The 18128-nt window shown below is 48.2% G+C and overlaps 7 protein-coding genes across 7 annotated transcripts; 4 read left to right on the top strand and 3 right to left on the bottom strand.

Annotated features, from left to right (window-relative positions):
- The first annotated feature begins 518 nt into the window (after positions 1–518).
- BKA55DRAFT_584999 (chaperonin 10-like protein) lies at positions 519–2176 on the top strand. Its single transcript, XM_046194403.1, has 3 exons — positions 519–933; positions 1036–1684; positions 1741–2176. Exons 1-3 carry the CDS (start codon positions 747–749, stop codon positions 1991–1993), a joined length of 1089 nt encoding a protein of 362 aa, XP_046042102.1. The 5' UTR covers positions 519–746; the 3' UTR covers positions 1994–2176.
- Positions 2177–2302: 126 nt separating this feature from the next.
- On the bottom strand, positions 2303–4376 carry BKA55DRAFT_656184 (major facilitator superfamily domain-containing protein; the record flags this gene model as incomplete). The annotated part of the gene is made up of 5 exons (XM_046197445.1): positions 2303–2991; positions 3049–3171; positions 3229–3481; positions 3569–4182; positions 4243–4376. The coding sequence occupies 5 exons, from the start codon at positions 4374–4376 to the stop codon at positions 2424–2426; spliced, it is 1692 nt and encodes a 563-aa protein (XP_046042101.1). The 3' UTR covers positions 2303–2423.
- Positions 4377–5495: 1119 nt separating this feature from the next.
- Positions 5496–7618, top strand: BKA55DRAFT_697549 (fungal-specific transcription factor domain-containing protein; the record flags this gene model as incomplete). The annotated part of the gene is made up of 3 exons (XM_046200394.1): positions 5496–5677; positions 5736–7108; positions 7188–7618. 3 exons carry the CDS (start codon positions 5496–5498, stop codon positions 7616–7618), a joined length of 1986 nt encoding a protein of 661 aa, XP_046042100.1.
- Positions 7619–9679: 2061 nt separating this feature from the next.
- BKA55DRAFT_656181 (uncharacterized protein) lies at positions 9680–11444 on the top strand. The gene is made up of 4 exons (XM_046197444.1): positions 9680–10281; positions 10339–10446; positions 10497–10911; positions 10979–11444. The coding sequence occupies exons 1-4, from the start codon at positions 9874–9876 to the stop codon at positions 11302–11304; spliced, it is 1257 nt and encodes a 418-aa protein (XP_046042099.1). The 5' UTR covers positions 9680–9873; the 3' UTR covers positions 11305–11444.
- A 349-nt stretch (positions 11445–11793) lies between these two features.
- On the bottom strand, positions 11794–13664 carry BKA55DRAFT_584988 (pyridoxal phosphate-dependent transferase). The gene is made up of 2 exons (XM_046194402.1): positions 13449–13664; positions 11794–13382 (listed from the first exon to the last, which is right to left on the bottom strand). The coding sequence occupies exons 1-2, from the start codon at positions 13513–13515 to the stop codon at positions 11932–11934; spliced, it is 1518 nt and encodes a 505-aa protein (XP_046042098.1). The 5' UTR covers positions 13516–13664; the 3' UTR covers positions 11794–11931.
- Positions 13665–14400: 736 nt separating this feature from the next.
- Positions 14401–16029, bottom strand: BKA55DRAFT_528083 (aldehyde dehydrogenase domain-containing protein; the record flags this gene model as incomplete). The annotated part of the gene is made up of 4 exons (XM_046188970.1): positions 14401–15291; positions 15348–15781; positions 15849–15918; positions 15976–16029. The coding sequence occupies 4 exons, from the start codon at positions 16027–16029 to the stop codon at positions 14401–14403; spliced, it is 1449 nt and encodes a 482-aa protein (XP_046042097.1).
- Positions 16030–16459: 430 nt separating this feature from the next.
- On the top strand, positions 16460–17935 carry BKA55DRAFT_599571 (uncharacterized protein; the record flags this gene model as incomplete). Its single annotated transcript, XM_046196413.1, has 6 exons — positions 16460–16661; positions 16748–17214; positions 17274–17570; positions 17627–17677; positions 17734–17805; positions 17855–17935. The coding sequence occupies 6 exons, from the start codon at positions 16460–16462 to the stop codon at positions 17933–17935; spliced, it is 1170 nt and encodes a 389-aa protein (XP_046042096.1).
- Between the last annotated feature and the right edge of the window lie 193 nt (positions 17936–18128).

Genomic DNA, 18128 nt, shown 5'->3' with positions numbered 1-18128 from the left:
AACCAAGGCGCTTCCAGAACCCTGCAATAAACCTATGCAAACGGACCCTCAGAATTTATTCCTCACTGCAGCGTTCGAAAACCTTTCCCAACAGTCGACCAGGCGACTGCGGTCCCGATTTAGTTATCATCTCCGAGATAGTGACACTGATCTTGAATGTTCGCACTTGAATGACTCAAAAACCTCTCTGATCCTCATTCGTCAAAACATGCTACCCGATCCCGCAACTGTTTGGGTTTTGCTAAAGCTCAATTACCTGTAAGTAGATAATCTTTCTCGGCTGGTGATATCAATAGACTTTTAGCACTATCAGCTGCCAGCCTATGCAAATACTGAGTGCTAGGTTCGATAGCATGTTTGAATAAACTCCTCCTTGTGTAGCCGGCAAGAAACCTCGGCAACGAACGGAAACAGCGCGATCTCGCATGACTTAATGGGCTAGCGAGGTCACGTGGAACTACCGAACTAATGCAGAGATCCGCCTCAGTGCAATTGGGATAGCTTATCTCCCCGAAATGCAAATGGCAATCGGAAACCTCTTAAGTCCGTAACCTTTGTTACAGCGGAAAGAAAGCTGGGCCGATTACCAAATGGAGTTGCAGCAATAGCCAAAAGCCCTAAGCTAAAATCCTAATTACCATAAAAACCTTGATGGTCGCCTAAGGTCAAAGGACGTGGTACCCCTCTCCCGACGTTTGCGCCGTCCTTTTTCTATTATAAAATCATAGATATTCCACTATTCAAAAATGTCAAACGACTACGAATTCCAGGGCTGGTTAGGTCCATCACATGATGCAATCAGTAAAATGCAATGGGGGACCTTTGAGCCTAAGAAGTGGGAGGAAGATGATGTTGATGTCAAAATCACTCACTGCAGTATCTGCGGTGCAGATTGTCATATGCTTCGCTCCGGGTGGGGACAGACATCTTATCGTGAGATTCCTTCATTCTCCTTATAACTGTTTCTTCTTTTCTTTTCTTTTTCTTTCTTTCCCCCTTTTTCTCTTTCTCCTTAACAGGGACTAATATTACCAGCTTGCTGCGTTGGGCATGAGATTGTCGGAAAGGTTGTCCGTGTTGGAAACAATGTCAAGCACCTAAAGCTTGGCGACCGTGTCGGTGTTGGCGCTCAGGCCCGGAGTTGCCTCAGCGATGATTGCATCCACTGCTCTGCTGGTCGGCCCAATTATTGTCCTAAGAATATTAACACCTATGGTGGAACATACCCTAACGATATAGGTAAATCCTACGGAGGCTTCGGCGACTATAACCGCACCGATTCTCGCTTTGTGGTAAAAATCCCTGAAAAGCTACGTTCAGAGTATGCTGCACCTTTGATGTGTGCCGGTATTACCGTTTATTCGCCGCTGAGAAAGCACAACTGCGGGCCTAGCAAGACTGTTGGCGTGATAGGCGTCGGTGGGTTAGGTCATTTTGCCATTCTGTTCGCGAAAGCGCTCAATGCACATAAGGTCGTTGGTATCTCGCGCAAGAATTCCAAGAGAGACGACGTTCTGGCCTTGGGTGCCGATGACTACATCGCCACTGATGATGGAGACCGGGATTGGGCCACGATTCATGCCGATTCGTTGGACCTTATTATTTGTACGGTCTCGAGCGCCAACATGCCTCTCAATGAGTATTTGAAGCTCCTACGATACGGTGGTGACTTTGTCCAAGTCGGGTCTGCATCTTTCTGCGTCCAACTCCTTTACAACCAGACTAACGCGACAGTTTTAGTGCTCCTGATAATGGCGACTTGCCTAGCATCAATGCTTTTACGCTGATCAATGGTGGCTTCAAATTGAGTGGTAGCGCAATTGGATCCCCTGGGGAGATTGAAGAGATGCTCCACCGGGCCGTCGAGTTTGATATCAAGCCTTGGGTTGAGTTGAGACCACTGACAGACGCAAATCAAGCAATCTTGGATATGGAGGCAGGTAAGGCACGATACCGATACGTCTTAGTAAACGAGAAGCACCTAGATGCTTGAAAATAGGAGACTGCCTCTTGCGGTTAAAAGTTGAGGGATGAATTATTGTTCATAAATTTGTTTGTTATTTCCGTATCGGTGACAACACTCTCCTTTTTCGTTTCGCTAGAATGATGGCCACAAACCAGATGCTACTGCCACATTTTAACTCACATTCACTTTATATTATCCGCTTAACTCTCCTAACGCTGATATTTGTCGCTCCATGAGCATGGACCGAGAACTTCTGATGTGAATATTGATCTGCTCAGAATCAGACAGCGCTACGACGGAGGCTTTACCTTCTGACTCAGATATTTATATGTAGTAATCATTCTTCCAGCAATAAGCTATTAAATAGACTCGTAGCGTACATGATATATGTCGATTCCTTTCGCCAGAGATCCCGTTTGCCCGAGGAATGCCGAAGTATAGGTTCTAGCTTCCAAGTTCAAAAGATATTTCCTTTGGATTGGCCTTCTTCCTGCTGTCGCTTCCTCAAATCGATTTTCTTCCAGGCGAAAATGCAAGCCAACATGAACGGTACTAAGCACGCTCCAATGATGACCATCTTGTGTTGCGCATCTTGAAAAGCTATGATAACGGCATCGCGAATCGGACTTCCTATAGGGTACGATAGCTGCTCCATTATGTCCCCAAAGAGGACGCTGGTCAGGTTTTTACTGTCCTCTGGTAGCGTCTCGTACAATTTAGTTGGTACAATATTGGTCCATAGAGCACCTGCAACTGTGAACCCAAGAGATACACCGATGGAACCAAAAAGGCCGCTCATTGCGAGGGCGATAGCCACTTCCTGATGACGGACTGAAGCCATCAAAGCGAGCTGCGCTGTGAGGCCCCAAATTCCTATTGCGGCCCCAGTAAATATTTGGCACATAACAAGAAAGCCGATGTTGGTATCGGGGCGACGGAAGTGAACTAATAATGCACTTCCCATAGCGGCAAAAGGAACTCCCACCAGGGAAGTCCATTTGTAATCATTGGTATAGCGAATCAGCCTGGTTTAAAATGTTAACCTTGCAGCACGTCAAGCCATTTCATGGTCAATTACTCACAAACCAACAAAAGGTCCCACGAACGAGGAGAAAACGTTGAAAGTTCCTGAGATATAGCCCGCGTCACGAACACTTTGACTATGCACGACCTGCAAATACGATGTGTAGTACGCTTCCCACACGCTGTCATTTTGTCAGTTATCTCGCGTCTGTTCAAGTGGCTTTAGCAGTATTACTCACAATACAGACATGAACATCAGCCCATTCAAAAGACAAGATGCCCATACAGTTCGGTTTTTGAGGAACTGCCAAGGGAAGAACGGAATCTTGGCGAATGACCTTTCCCAATAGATAGAGGCGATAAGTATGAGCACACCAAGCACGATCATTGCGATGATGTAACCTGTGGTCCACCCCCGGGGCGCTGATCGCGCGATACTGAACGGTAAAAGCAGTAAAGACCATCCGGCTGTGACAAGGAAAAGGCCAACAGCTAAGCAGATGGACTTGTTAGTTTTGGTATGGCAAGGAAAAGAAGAAAAAGAAAGAGAAAAAGAGAAAAGGCGGCATGAATACATACTGTCAAATTGCCAAAAATAATACACCATCAATGCCCAGGCACTCCGCTTTGTGGTTTCCTTCTCGATAACACCGAGGCTAATAGCTCTGCGTTGATGGAGGAAGAAGACGGTGAGAATAGGTAATGAAAAGGCGGTCAAGATTATGGAGAATCCACCAAATGCCCAACGGAAGTTAACTTTTTGCAAGAATAACTCAGCAATTTTGGGCCCGGCAAAAGTGCTTATGATCGATGGTGTCGTGTTAATTCCAAACATGATCGTACGGTTCTGCAGCGTTGTCATATCAGCGAGCACAACTGTTATGATGTAGCCGATGCCAATATGGCCTATCCAATACAGTGTGTGCGCTGCAGCATACATCTCCACGCTGTCGCAAGTTGCCTTCATAGTCAGCCCGACAACGCAGAGCACGAGCATGACGGTGTAGCCCTGGCCACGGCCCCATATATCAATGACTTTGGCAATCGTGAGTTGGCAGACGCCGCCGACGATGGACGACACAACGCTTGTGGTGGCAAGCAGGCCATGCTGCGCAAAGGCCGACGTTACGTAGGGAGTAAGCGAAGATTGGATGTGTTGGAGGATCGCATCGATAACATTAATTACGTAGAGTCTGATTGAGAGATTAGGTGGTTTGTAACGGTAGTGAGGGTAAGTAGATTCTGTCACTGACAATACAAAGACGGTCCATAGCATCCTGGTACTCCAAACTGCTGTGATGGCCTCGACCTGTCGAACGCCGGCTTGCGCGAAAGCATTATCGTTTACGTTTGGACGATCATGATATTTCTCGCTATCTCTTTCCATGCTAACCACAGGCACGCGATGACCACCATCGGATATCAATGCTGCTCCCATGGTGATAATGATGCAGAGAAAATGATGACGTGGAAGATTAAATGTAAACTTTTCTTCCCTGCAATCCGCCCCTTTGTGAAGAGGCACCAGACCATTTATATACCCGCACTCTTTTCTCAACTGATTGATAATCGTCACCGCAAGTTTATCTGTCGACCGAATGGTGCTTACAGTACAGCTGACAAGAATGGCACTAACGAGGTTGATTCAAGGGTAACCTTGATCGAACTAAGCTTTGTGGGGAGTGTTGGCCGACCCAGCTCCAAATGAATTACTCAAGAGTAAACAGAATTTAGATTATCTGATGGATTAGATCACAGCTGAGGAACAATACTTCACGTAATGCCAAGATGATGAAGACGCTGGAATCTCGGAAGGAAGGAATTCAGCACTAAGACCCATCCATTCGGAAAGCTCTTCATGTGGGTGGAGTTTTCGAGGGATAAATTGATCCACTCTGGGTTTATGCTGGGAGGACTGAGAGATATAGTGTGAGCGTAGTGAGGATGTGTCATGTCTCTGGAGGGACAAATAATGCTTGGAGGGTTTCTTGTCGTAAAGAGGTTTCATTGATAGCTGGTAAGCTAGATACTATGAAACTACTAGTAAATGCGATCTATGGATGTACTTAGGTGTTGACTGATCTTGCGAGTCTTTTCGTGAGTCTCGGGCTAGGTCTCATGTACGAGCTTGCTTCCGAAAATGGAGTGTTTAGACCCAGGCTTTTACGTCTCGTAAGAACAATTACCCTAATTAGGATTGTTCTTTATTGGGGAACATGACACTTCGATACCTTCAGTCATGTACCCTGCACTCTTACCAGAACGGGCTAGTTTGTCTTTTAGAAAACACATTCGCCGCAGGTGGGGACGCGCGGGTTAACGCGGGGCTGCCGAGCTCACCACGGTCGCCACTATAGTGCAAAACCTTCTTTTCTCCCCGCTAAATCCGACCGACACTCAATCCGCCATGGTCAGAGTCGCTCGCTATAAGAATCTACCCACGTCCCCCCACCATAATGCAAAAGCTTTTTTCTCCCCGCTAAATCCGACTGACATTAATTCCGCCATGGCCAGAGAAGGCAGTCCTGTACCCAAGCGGCGACGCAATCGAGTACCTGTGTCCTGCTGTAGTTGCAGATCGCTGAAAACAAAATGTGACGGCTCTAGGCCCGTATGCTCGACCTGTGTCAACAATGGACGAGAATGTGTCTTCGTCCAGAAGGACACGGAAGCCAACTCTAACGGGAGGTAATCGACCCTCTTTTCCCTTCACAGACCCGGTGAGAAATTGACTGACGAGATTAAGTACCGGAAGTTACCTACGTGGGTTGGAAAATCGCCTCGCTTTACTCGAACAGGCCGCTCTTGCCAATGTGGAGTCTAGAACGAAAGGGAACCAGAAAATCTCTAGCAGGGAGCAGGCTGCTAGTTCCGTTGAGGCTGTACAACCGGAGCCAGCATCATCATCAGTAGCCATCGATGGGAATTTGACGATTGGGGGAACTTCGTTTACCCAGCTTCTCTTGGACAGTGTTTATGGCCATGGTGGTATGAAAGCTCAAAGCGTGGAAACAGATCCTGAATCTCGAATTCGGCCGCTTCAACTCACAGAAGAAGAACTATATGCGACGCCCGACAATGCTGTCGATATCCTGAACCAGTACTTTACCACTCGACATGGGCTCACGCCCGTGTTTCATGCGCCCAGCGCTCTGTCAGCTTTCGTTGAAGCTTTGCGTTGCCCTGCACAAACTCGACGCCGCCAACCGCTCACCTTTGCTATTATCAACATGATCTTTGCTCTTTGCACCTCGCATTGGGTAGTCAATGTCCAAGACAATTACCGCAATGCGCAAAGACACTATGAAATAGCCATGGCTCTGCTGCAACCGACCCTCTTGCGCGAGTGGCGTTTAGAGCATGTACAGGCCTTGCTACTAGGTGCAAGATATCTCCAGACTACCAGCCGTGGAGAAGAATGCTGGAATGTACTCGGTCTCGCTATAAGGACTGCCCAAGGCCTCTGCCTACACAGGGACCCGCCCGAAACTGATACACCTCCCGTGCGAGAAACAAAGCGTCGGGTTTGGTATGCAGCTTATATGCTTGACATGCACTGGAGCATGATTTACCACCGTCCTCCTGCCACTCGAAGCGCCGACTTCTCCGTTTCTATTCCCGAGGATCTAGACGATGAGTATATACGAGATGACGGGGTCTTGTACCCCATGCCTAGCCGACCATCCAACATGTCCTTCTTCATCGAGATGGTCAAGCTATGCAGGATAATGGAGAAAGTCTTGTTACGGTTTGCTGAGGGCATGGAGAAGAAAAGTGATATAGCAGAAAGCATCATGACCCTGGACGAGGATTTCCAGAAATGGCGTTGTCGCCTTCCAGCGCACCTCGCGCTGGATATCCAGAAGCCAAAAGAGCCACAATGGATCCTAGCACTGCGAGCGAACACGGTCCGAATTTTGATACATCGCCTTTCGCTAAGCGATGCCATGCGTGTTTCAGGGGCAGCTCTGCGTAACCAAGGCTCATTAGCCAGCCAGACACTACAACTGAGCCAGCAAACATGTGTTAATACAGCCATGGAATCCGTAGACATTGTCGCGTTGAGATATGAGCAAACGAAGCAATCTCTAGGACTCAACTGGTTTAACATTTACTATTGTAGGCCGTGGCCCCTGTTCAGTTTTTTGTACCTTTTCTATTTTTATTTTTCCAACTATTTGCTAACAAGAAATAACAGTATTCAATGTTACCATTGTCCTGGTGGCTTCTGTTATCCACACAGCAAATCATCAAGGAACTCCTGCGTTAGCCAAGGTGGAACAGGCTCTGGATATGATCAAGGAGATGTCGAGCGATCATGCTTTCGCAAAGCGCGCATCTATCTTCCTTCAAGGCTTACTCCAGTGCATGCATCGATCATTGGAATCGTTGAATTCCCCGCACTCAAGCGCTGATTCAGCTGTGTTTGCTAACAATCATCCACCTTCCTCGACAAGGGCATCCATGCCCATGTCGTTACCGTTGCCGTTAACGACGGAAGCGTTTCCGGGTTTATATACGTTATTTGGATACACCAGTGACATAGCCTCGGATCTGGAGGCACAGCTGAACAGCTTCGAATCCGGAACCCTTCCGGAATCAGGGTGGGCGTTAGGCGATCTTGTCTAACGTCTGATACGGGGAAACCGGCCACCCCCAGAAACCGGCCACCCCCAGAAACCGGCCACCCTCAGCAAAACACCAAGATTGAGATCGCGATTGTAACTCAATTAAAAACACACCACCACATTTTTTATTTTAAATAAAATTTCTATCAGTGAATATTTAGATGGAACTGAGTGCAAAGATCTTCGAGTTTTAATTTTTTAATGCGATGTGATGTTCTTTCTGGCTGTAATACTTTTCGCATCTGTTCACGAGCTTTCAAAATCGCCGGAACCTTCGCGAACTCGGCATTTCCGTTATATATGACTTTCTTCCTCTTTTTCGGCAGATATTCCTCCTTTTCTAATTGCATTATCGTGATTTCTCTTCTTTGGCGTTCAATCTCGAAGTTATGACTGTCTAATTGACTGCCAATCTTACGGAAAAGCAGCCTGACAGCAGGGTCTTCAGAGACAACGCCTGGGACAGCTTGGAGGGCCCGGCGAAGCTGTACAGATGATCGGGGCGTCATTAGAAGACGGGAATTCTTTCCTTTTGCCGGGGAAATAGCTGTGACAACGGGAGCTGGTGTCTCAGGAGTCTGAGTGACCATTGGGTTCATCAGGACCTTCGCCAGATTGACTGGCCACAGTCCGGTTGCTTTCCAGCCGGCTAGGGCGTTCAACTTCGTGATAGCTTCTTTCCGAGCTTTATCATAAGTGTATAAGAAGGTGATCTTGCCGATATGACTCGAATCTGCGATAGAAGCAAGATCCGAGAGGAATTTCCTCTATGCCCTCTTCAACGGTCCAAAGACTGCAACATCTAGCGGCTGAAGGACATGAGAAGAGTGTGCTGGAAGGAAAAGCACGAAGATGTTATTATTATAACACTCAAACAAGAAGTCTTCGGTCATATGACTTCCGTGACCGTCGAGGATAAGAAGACGCGGTTCTTTTGGATTCTCGGGCTTTGTCGACGGAATAAACACCGTTTTCAGCCAAATCAACGCTATATGATTATTTGTCCAGCCCTTCTCGCTGCTGGTGAATTCCCAGGCTTCTAGGAAGTCTAATTTCTCCGGAAAATTCTGTTGTTGGACTGTTTTCCCTTTGAAGATCACCAAAGGTCTCAGGACCTTCCCTGTTGCCGAGATACACTCGAGAATTGTGATCCAAGACCTCGAACCAGGCTGACGAATAAGTACTGACTTCTTGTCCCTGCAACCAAGGAATAAACCGTTCAGTCCTATCCCTTCCATCATTCCAACTTCGTCGACGTTGTATCTGTTCTTCTGCTTGACTATTCGAACTGCCGGCATCGACAATAACATGAAGAAGGCCTTGATAAGTTCAGTAGAAGCTCCGTTATAACGCTCGGAATCCATACGCTTGCCCGGCAAAGTCTTCACTTCTTTATTCCTGTCCATAAAAGACTGTAACCAGTGTTTTCCGATGCCTTCTGGGAAGCCGTTGCGGACAGCGATCTGATTTGCAAAGTGTCGGACCTGCTGATGCGATACAGGGCACCCTAGATCAGCTTGGACCATAATCCAATCCCGTAATCTTCTTTCCTGAACAGCTGAGAGCTTTTGATCGGGTTCGTGAGCTTGTCTTGGTGTTGTGGCACCTTTAATACGGTCTTGAAGCGTTGAACGGTTCACGCCACAAGCCGCTGCAGCTTTGTTCACAGAAACTCCTTCTGAAACCATCTGAAGAGCAGCGCTCATATCTTTTTCAGTGAATTTCGTCATTCTGAATTGATTGATATACTTTATGACTTTATACGATTAAAATTAAATAAGTTATGAATTTTTAAAGATATCATAAATTGGGAGGCTGGGTAAAAAAGTGGGTGGCCGGTTTCTGGGGGTGGCCGGTTTCCCCGTATCCGACGTTAGTAAAGCACGGTTTCATTCACATGCCATGTTTGGCTTAGTTGGGTGCCCGCTTAGTGTCTTGGTAGACCGGAGATTGCAAATACAAAAGGGAGTCGGGGAGATAAGAGAATGTGCGGGGTCGGTCGGAGTTTAGATATCGGAGGCTACCGAGCCGTCCCCTTCAGGAACCTCTTCATCCTGCGGCTGGTCTTTCCGACCGCGCCGTGGCCGAGTGTTGTTCAGAAAAGTCCGTAGCATGTAGAGAAAGCGATTGACTGGTAATAGTTGTTATTCATGCAATAGTATATTAGTATCTCTTGGTATCCATTTCAGGAGAAAAGCCTATTATCCTCAGACGCCTTCCAGAATCTTATCTTACTTGTTAATAATTACCATCAAGATGTTCAAGATTGCTATTATCGGAGGCGGTATTGGCGGACTATTCGCAGCCTTGTCCATTCACCAGCACTTGCCGTCGGAGGACACCCAGGTTGACGTCTATGAACAAGCACCTGAGTACAAGGAGATCGGCGCGGGCGTCGGTATCGGCCCTAATGCTGCCGCTCTGGCTGTGAAGCTAGGTTTGCGAGAGAAGCTAGCCAAGATCACAGGTACACGGGCAGGCATTTGGCTTTCCTTCCGACGTTTCAATGATGGATCAGACGTTCATACGGTGAAAATCCCAGGTGATGCCAACACACCACACTTTTCGTTACATCGTGCAGAGTTCCTACAAGTCTTAATCGACACTGTTCAGGAACGGGCTGCAGCTACCCTGCATACGAATAAACAATGCAAATCGTTGGAAGTAGGCGCCTTATATCTTGAATCTACCTGCATTCCCCGAATCTAACACTGAATTCAGGACCAGGGTGACGCCGTACTGCTCACCTTCGCCGATGGCACGACGGCGTCTGCAAACCTAGTCATTGGTGCGGATGGTATCCACTCGGTCATTCGCAAGCATTACGTTGTATGTTCTCTCGCGTCAATCTGTCTATCGCTAAACTCACCCGATGACAGCGTGACACGCCACAGTACGGGAATATGGTCGTTTACCGTGGCCTCTGTAACACCGAAGAGATTGCGGATGAATGGCCCCTCGACACTTACGCCACCGTTTTCATGGCTCCCGGGAAGCATTTCCTTACATTCCCTATTAGCAGCGATAAAGTAGTGAATGTTGTTGCCTTTGTCATGACACCATGGGAGGACCTGGGTGAAGTGAGGGAAAGCTGGACCCTTACAAGCGACAGGTGCGCGGTTGCAAACCACTTCAAAGATTTCGCCCCTGCGGTTCAGCATGTCATCCAGAAGATGAACACAAACCCTCTGAAGTGGGTTCTCTTTGATAGACAGCCTTCTCCGGAATGGGTTTTCTCCGAAGGCAAGGTGGTTCTGCTAGGAGACTCTGCACACGCTATGTGCCCTCACCAAGGTTCGTTCATCTACAGAATCCCCGCCCCAGCCTCGTCTATGTGACTGTTGTCTTACGTTTTAATTAGGAGCTGGAGCTGGGCAGGCGCTTGAGGATGGTTATGTTCTTGGACGGGCTCTTCACGACTATTTCAAGAACCTGGAATCAACCAAGCCACGTCCCATCGCAGATTACCTACATCTGTATCAATCTATCAGGTACCCGCGAGCGGAAAAGGTGCAAGAGACGTCTCGACAGGCCGGAGACTTGTACGAGTTAAGATCCCAAGAAGTTGCGGGACTCAGCTACGAAGATAGCCTGCCGGTTGTTCGGGACCTGCTGAAAGATCGCATGAAATGGATTTGGACTGAGGATATAGACCAAGTGTATGAAAAGGCGCTTAACGCGCTGTAGCAAAGGAGTGTGCTCCTACCAGGGGATATTTATGCATTTGCCTTCTTGGAAAACTGTCTCTAGTATACTGTAGACAGTCCTTCCACAATTGTACCAACGATACAACCTCAATAATACGAATAACCTCATCGTTTACCAGGCACCCTTCAGGCTCTTTATTCGAAATTAATTCAGGAGTTAGTCATGTAACTTGGTATTGGCCGATTAATGTTATCCACCCAACCTACTAACCTGCTGCAGCCCACCTTGTACCTGTCCATCCTCCGCCTGGTCCCAACATTCGTAGTAAAACGTCTCGCACTCGTTCTTCCAACTTCACTGAATGCTAGGTGTCATTGAATGGTAAGATAATCCTTTAAGTACAAGCGAAGTTGATCGCCAGAAACTGCAAAAGGTGATCAGAGAAAGGGGTTGAAAAATAAGTAAAGGACGAAAAAGTTTGCCCAGTCGGAGCATGACGGAAGCAGAATTGTCTAATAGCATCCTTTGCTGCGATCTCTCACTCGTAAGACGAGACACAGAGGCGTAGCATTTGATACGAAAGACAACTTTTTTATTTTTTATTTTTTATTTTTAGATAAAACTGACGAGTTTCCTGATATTCATCTATCTGTTACCGTATCCCATTCATATGTGCAACATCCTCTCTGTTGTTTCGACCAGGACCTTGAACGCATCTCTCACGTGAACATCATCAACAAATGGCGCGCTCAAACAAAACCTGATGGCGTAGATGCCGCCGTTGAGAATAGTGCTCGTAAGGTAGATCCTGCCTTCTTCATTTATGGCGGTGTATACCTTCTCTGTGAATGCATTTTTGTCATTTGAACTAGCTCCTGCGCGTCCAGTCAGTCTGAGGACGACCAGAGAGAACCGTGGCACGGCAACAATCTCAAACAGATCTGACCGGTCCTGGACCAAGTGCGTGAAGAGATCACCATGACGGATTCCCTTCCGGATATGTTCTTGTAGCCCCCTGACGCCAAACGTCCGAATCACGAACCACACCTTGAGGCTTCTGAATCTGCGCCCCAGAGGGATTTGCCAGTCGCGATAGTCCGTCACAAGGCCGCTTTCAGAGTAATTGTTTCTCAGGTAGGGAGGTGTCATGCTGAAAGCATCGATGTAATATTTCCGTTTTTGGACAAAAGTGACGGAGCAGTCAAAGTTCGTAAGCAGCCACTTGTGTAGATTCATGTTGAAGCTGTGGAATCGGTGGAACTGGGATGTGAAATGGTAGTACTCGGGACAAACAAGCGCAGCGCCAGCATAGGCCGCATCGACGTGAACCCAGACCTCTCCCTTTCCAGGCGGGGCGACCTCTTGTAAAACATCTGCGATTGATTCGAAGTCGTCGTATGCGCAGCAGTCTGTCGTCCCGAGAGTCGCGGTCAGATAGAATGGCGTAAGTCCGTTGGCGCGAGCCTTCATGACGGCAGCTTTCACGTCAGCACCGGTCAGAGCAAAGTTATTCTCGGCCCAGACAGGGATTGCCATGAACCGAACGCCAGAAATTTGGGCAGCCTTCTTGGTACTGGAATGTGTTGTAGCGCTACCGAAAGCCACCAGCTTATTCCGTGCTTCAGCCATGGCGTCATCGAGCCGGTCGGCCGGTACACCTTCGGTCGCTTCTCGTAGGTACTTGTCGCGGGCTGCGACCATGACGGTCAAAATAGCCTCGGATGCCGTGCCGTGGATGACGCCCCCACCGAGGGTAGTGCCTGAGGATCGATAGGTCTCAGGGAGGTTGAACATTTCGGCAAGCCAATCTGTCACAATGGTCTCGAGCTCGGTTACAGCAGGGGAGCAGATCCAGTTGAAGGCAGATCCGTTGAATGCACTCGAGTACATTTCCCCTAGCATGCCAGGGAAACTCGATGAGCATGGGAAGAAAGCCATAAAATTGGGCGATTGCCAGTGCGTAATACCGGGCATGACCTTGGCTTCTATGTCTTTCTGAATATCCTCCCATTGTTCACCTTCGACCGGCGGTTTAGAAGGAATCAATTCGCGAAGATAGCCGGGCTTGACGCTTGAAACGACCCGACGCTCAGTAATGTTTTCATAATATCTTACGACTAGTGAGGAGGGGTAAACCTGTTAGTGTCGCGGTGACAGGGGCATGCAACGGTCGTTAAACGTACTCTCATCGATCGAGGACCGAGCCGCCTGCCTGAAGCCTTCTAGATCCATAATACCAGTGGTTGTCATTATTGAGTGTTCCGTTTCGAATCAGCCTTGGAGGTGTGATGGTCTCAAGAAGTTGGGACTCATGCTGGATCGCAACGAGGATTTGAAACTTGCCTTTTTACTTTTTCACTATTTCACTCTTTCGCATGCGCTACTTATCCGGTGGGTACGGACGGCCGACGAGGTCAGGTTCGCAAACCGGACTAGACTCGTCACTCTTAGAGTACAACTCAACTCCGCAATCACATTTCTAGCTCAACTTAACTCCCCGGTATCACTCACCCGTCACGAAGATGGACCGGAATTTAATTATCCGTCCCACTAAATACGTTAACGCCGTAAGCTCCGCGCTTCTGCTCGAAACTCGATGTGAAACTGCCATAATTCTGTGATCAGAAATTTTTATGGTGTGGAGGAATATACCGGAAAAGACGGACTTAACGGAATCAGTCATGCCGCGTGATAAGTCCCTTTTCGCTTGGATCCCAAAAAAGCTTACCAGACGTTCCCCGTCTCTTGCGTCATCCAGTTCCTCTGATCCACACAGCACGTACATACTAAGAAGGTTAATGGAGGAGGCATGTACACCAACGAGGTACATATCACGGTTGTTAAACCGACTTGATCGTAGACTTTGAGGACAGAAGAAAATACCATGGTCGGAAAGCCGGAAACAACCTTTTCTAACCTTTGCCGGCTGTATACAAGTACTGGCCTCATGCTGAGAACTTAAAGCCAAGTTCAACTAATTATCCCTACCATGTAAAGTTTCGATTTGCTTTTTCTTGGTACAAATGATGAGTTCCAGGTAAATTGAGTCTATGGGGTAAAGAATAGAGCCACCTTTCAAATCCAATGCTGCAAGCGGTTCTCAACCCGATACCATTAATCATGGCCAAAAAGTCACTATCCCGTTCTGATGATGACAGTTTTGGTCTCCAAATAGTTGTCCAGGCTGTCATGAATCCCCTCTCGCGCGATGCCGCTTGCTTTGTAACCTCCAAATGGAAGGTCAAATGCACCTGTAGGACTAGTGCAGTTAATTGCTACCGTGCCGGCCTCTGAGGCTCTTGCGAAGCGCATGGCCCGGTCAATATCCCGAGTGTATATAGCGGAATAGAGACCGAATTCGGTATCGTTTGCCATTCGGATAACCTCGTCTTCATGAGTAAAGATGTTGATGTTGACGATGGGCCCAAAAACTTCATCTCTCATGATTTGTGCACTCTCAGGTGTTTCAACCAAGATGGTCGGATGAATGAAGTAACCTGCGGTATCCTCCGGCACACCTCCAAGAACAAGTTTGCCATCCTGCTTGCCCATCTCAAAGTACTTCTTGACGATGTCGTACTGTACACTGTCCGCTTGCGGCCCATGATTGACTTCTGGGTTCAGAGGGTCACCCAGTCTGACGTCTTTGGCACATTCTTTGAATAGATCCAAGAAGCGTTCCGCCACTGAAGCATGGACATACACACGAGAATTAGCCATGCATGCCTGTCCGCTGTTCCACTGGATACTGTGGAAGGTTTCCTTGGCTGCGCGCTCCAGATCCGCATCGTCGAAAACTACAGCCGGGGTCTTTCCTCCCAGCTCAAGGATAACGTTCTTCATATTGGATTTTGTTGCCGCTTCACGGATCAGGCGCCCAGTTCGTCCTGAGCCAGTGAATGTGATTAGCCTAACATCCATGTGTGAAGCAAGGGTGGCACCGGAGACATGGCCATGGCCGGAAAGCACATTGACGACACCAGGTGGGAAGCCAGCTTTTTGGATGAGCCCTGCAAGCTTTGCCGACTTGGAAGGATTAGCGTTATTCCAGACGTGAAGATATCACAGACCAGGCAACTCACCGTCAGAGGGGCTTTTTCGCTGCTCTTGAGAACCACAGTGTTGCCAGCCGCGATCGCGGGCGCGATCTTATTTATGAAAACGTACACCGGAACATTCCAGGGAATAATAGCAGCAACAACTCCAAACGGCTGCCTCAGAGTCAAGTTGACGAATCCTGGAGTATTGAGACTAGTGCGACCCTGGCCGTTCCAGCCAGCCGTGGCGAAATACTGAAGCTTTTTCACCGCGGCTTTTGCATCCCAGTAGCCAGAGATGGGTCGCCCCATGGAGATGGCCTCTAGGCTAGCGAGTTCCTTCTCAGACTCCGCGATCAAATTGGCGAGGTTGTTCATATAAGCTCCTCTTTCGTGGACCGATATACTCGCCCATGCTAGCGAGGCCGCCTTTGCCGCTGCAACAGCACGATTTGTGTCCTCTACTGTGGCCTCGGATACTAACGAAGAGACGGTTAAGCTTCTGGCTCATCCCTTGGGATGCGACGAGGGAGGAAGAGAACTCACCCAAAGCGACCGTCTCACGTGTGAGCGGCGAATTCAACGGGAAAGTCCCTCCGTCTGAGGCCGCGGAGAACTAGCAAACATGTTAGTCCCACCGTTTTGTTTGGTACTTCATGAGCATGATGCTGACCTGGCCATTAATAAAGAGACGTGTCTCGTACTTCGTTGACGTTGGTGCAGCCATTGCCTTTCCGAATAATGTGCTTCAACCAGGTATAGGTTTGGGACCCATCTACCAGTTTTGTACCGCAATTTATCTACGGTTTGCGCCGGCCCTAATGGCCTAATGACTTTCTAAATTCCGGCGCTATAGCTGCAGTGGAGCATAAGAAGTCTTGAGCACTTGGAAGTTTTCCGGCTCAAGATCTTATCTCCCCGGAACGGATGAGCTAACCACTGTGGGCTCGGAACGAACACTACACAAAGCCGAATTTCAACATATTCATCCGAGTCGTAAGGGTACGTATAGCGATAGCTTATGCACCCCATGACCTTTTCCCCCGCTGCTGGAGTAGACAAGAATGTTAGGCAAGTCGTCTGAACATAGATAAACGCCCGATTACTGCACATACCACTGGTAAATGATAAGCCCGTTTCTCGCCAACGATCCCAATATGCCATCTCCTTGTCGTGCAATTGTTACGTCAGCTCCGAGGTCGGATGGCCAGCCCAGTTTTGTCCTCGAGAATCTATCACTCCGCGATCTCCGGGACGATGAGTGCTTGATCGAGGTGGTGGCCACCGGTATGTGTCATACAGACATTGCAATAGCTGCACGACCTAACGGGATCTTTCCTAGGGTCCTAGGTCACGAAGGTAAGTGAATACATTGCCTTTGGAAAACCTGAGCTAGCAAAACTCCCCTGTATTGGCAATAGTTTAATGACAAACATCGTCGTTAGGTTGTGGCTATATTAGAAAGATCGGGGCTAAAGTCGGCGCTCAGTCCGTTCCTCCTACAGCACCTTTGCGGGAAGGTGATCCGGTTCTACTTTCCTTTCCTTCCTGTGGAAGCTGTACCAGCTGCCAGAGCAGGCATCCAGCATATTGTGTTTCAAGTTTTGCATTATGCTTCAACGATTGTGGGCCAGCTTACACAAGGCGTACGGGATCCGCGGGGGGTGATGGAGACCCTGTAGCTGGCGGCTTCTTCGGCCAGTCCAGCTTTGGAAACCTGGCTGTCGCCAAAGAGAGCTGCATAGTCAACATGAACGGCATTGTCAAGGATAGGGAAGAGCTCAAGTTGTTTGCGCCCCTGGGTTGCGGTATCCAAACAGGCGCCGCAACGGTCTCTATCCTCGCACAGGCTAAGCCCAGCGACTCGGTTGCCATCATAGGACTCGGAGGTGTTGGCCTCGCGGGGATCATGGTAAGTCGTGCATAGTAGGTTTCTCTACATTTCCACTGACTGTTTCGTGCGCGGTCAAGGCTGCCAAGATTATTGGCTGTAAGCAAATCATTGCTATCGATCGTGTCGAGGAGAAACTACGACTTGCAAAAGAATTAGGAGCGACTGTTCTGATCAACAATGAGAAATGTCCTGCTGGATTTTCGGAAGCTGTCCGGACAGCGACTAATGGAGCAGGCTCTTCAATCACTATCGATACTACTGGAGTGCTTCCTGTCATTCAGCAGGCACTCGACATGACTAGTGTTCTCGGTAAAATGGTTTTGCTGGGGATGTCAGGAGCATCTATTGAAGTTGATATTACGAAGTTCAAGATGGCATGTTCTTTACCCTTATACTTTTTCAAGGTTGCTAACATGACCGCTAATTGAAGACCGGAAAAACTTTGCTTGGCAGCGTACAGGGGGACGCAGTAGGGTCAATTGTGAGTTACCATAACGAAAGGACCCAAATCACTTACTAATTTTGCGTGTGAAAAAGTATGTTCCACAGATGATTCAATGGTATCGTGAGGGACTGTTTCCTATTGATAGGCTTATTACCTTCTACAAGGTGAGTAGGTAGAACAGTAAGTCAGAAGCCATACTAATCATATTGATAGGCCGAGGATGTCAGCCTAGCACTTGAAGATATGAAAGCTGGGAGGACTGTTAAACCTGTTATATTTTGGGAGGATAGTTAGTATATAGCAAACTGGCGAGGTACTCGTGGAGATGGGAGATTACTTGAGGTGAAGCGTTTCGTCACGTTGACAACTCGCGTGGGTAGCACGGACTGTTACGGTACGTATTGATGAAGTGGGATAAGCCTATTACTCTCAGGGGATATCTTGCTCTGTAGAGTAAATGAGTTCTTCGCTGCAGGCTTCGACGACT

Source organism: Fusarium redolens (assembly GCF_020744475.1).
Source record: "Fusarium redolens strain MPI-CAGE-AT-0023 chromosome Unknown BKA55scaffold_28, whole genome shotgun sequence".
NCBI lineage: Eukaryota > Fungi > Ascomycota > Sordariomycetes > Hypocreales > Nectriaceae > Fusarium > Fusarium redolens.
This window is presented reverse-complemented; position numbering and strand designations above follow the sequence as displayed.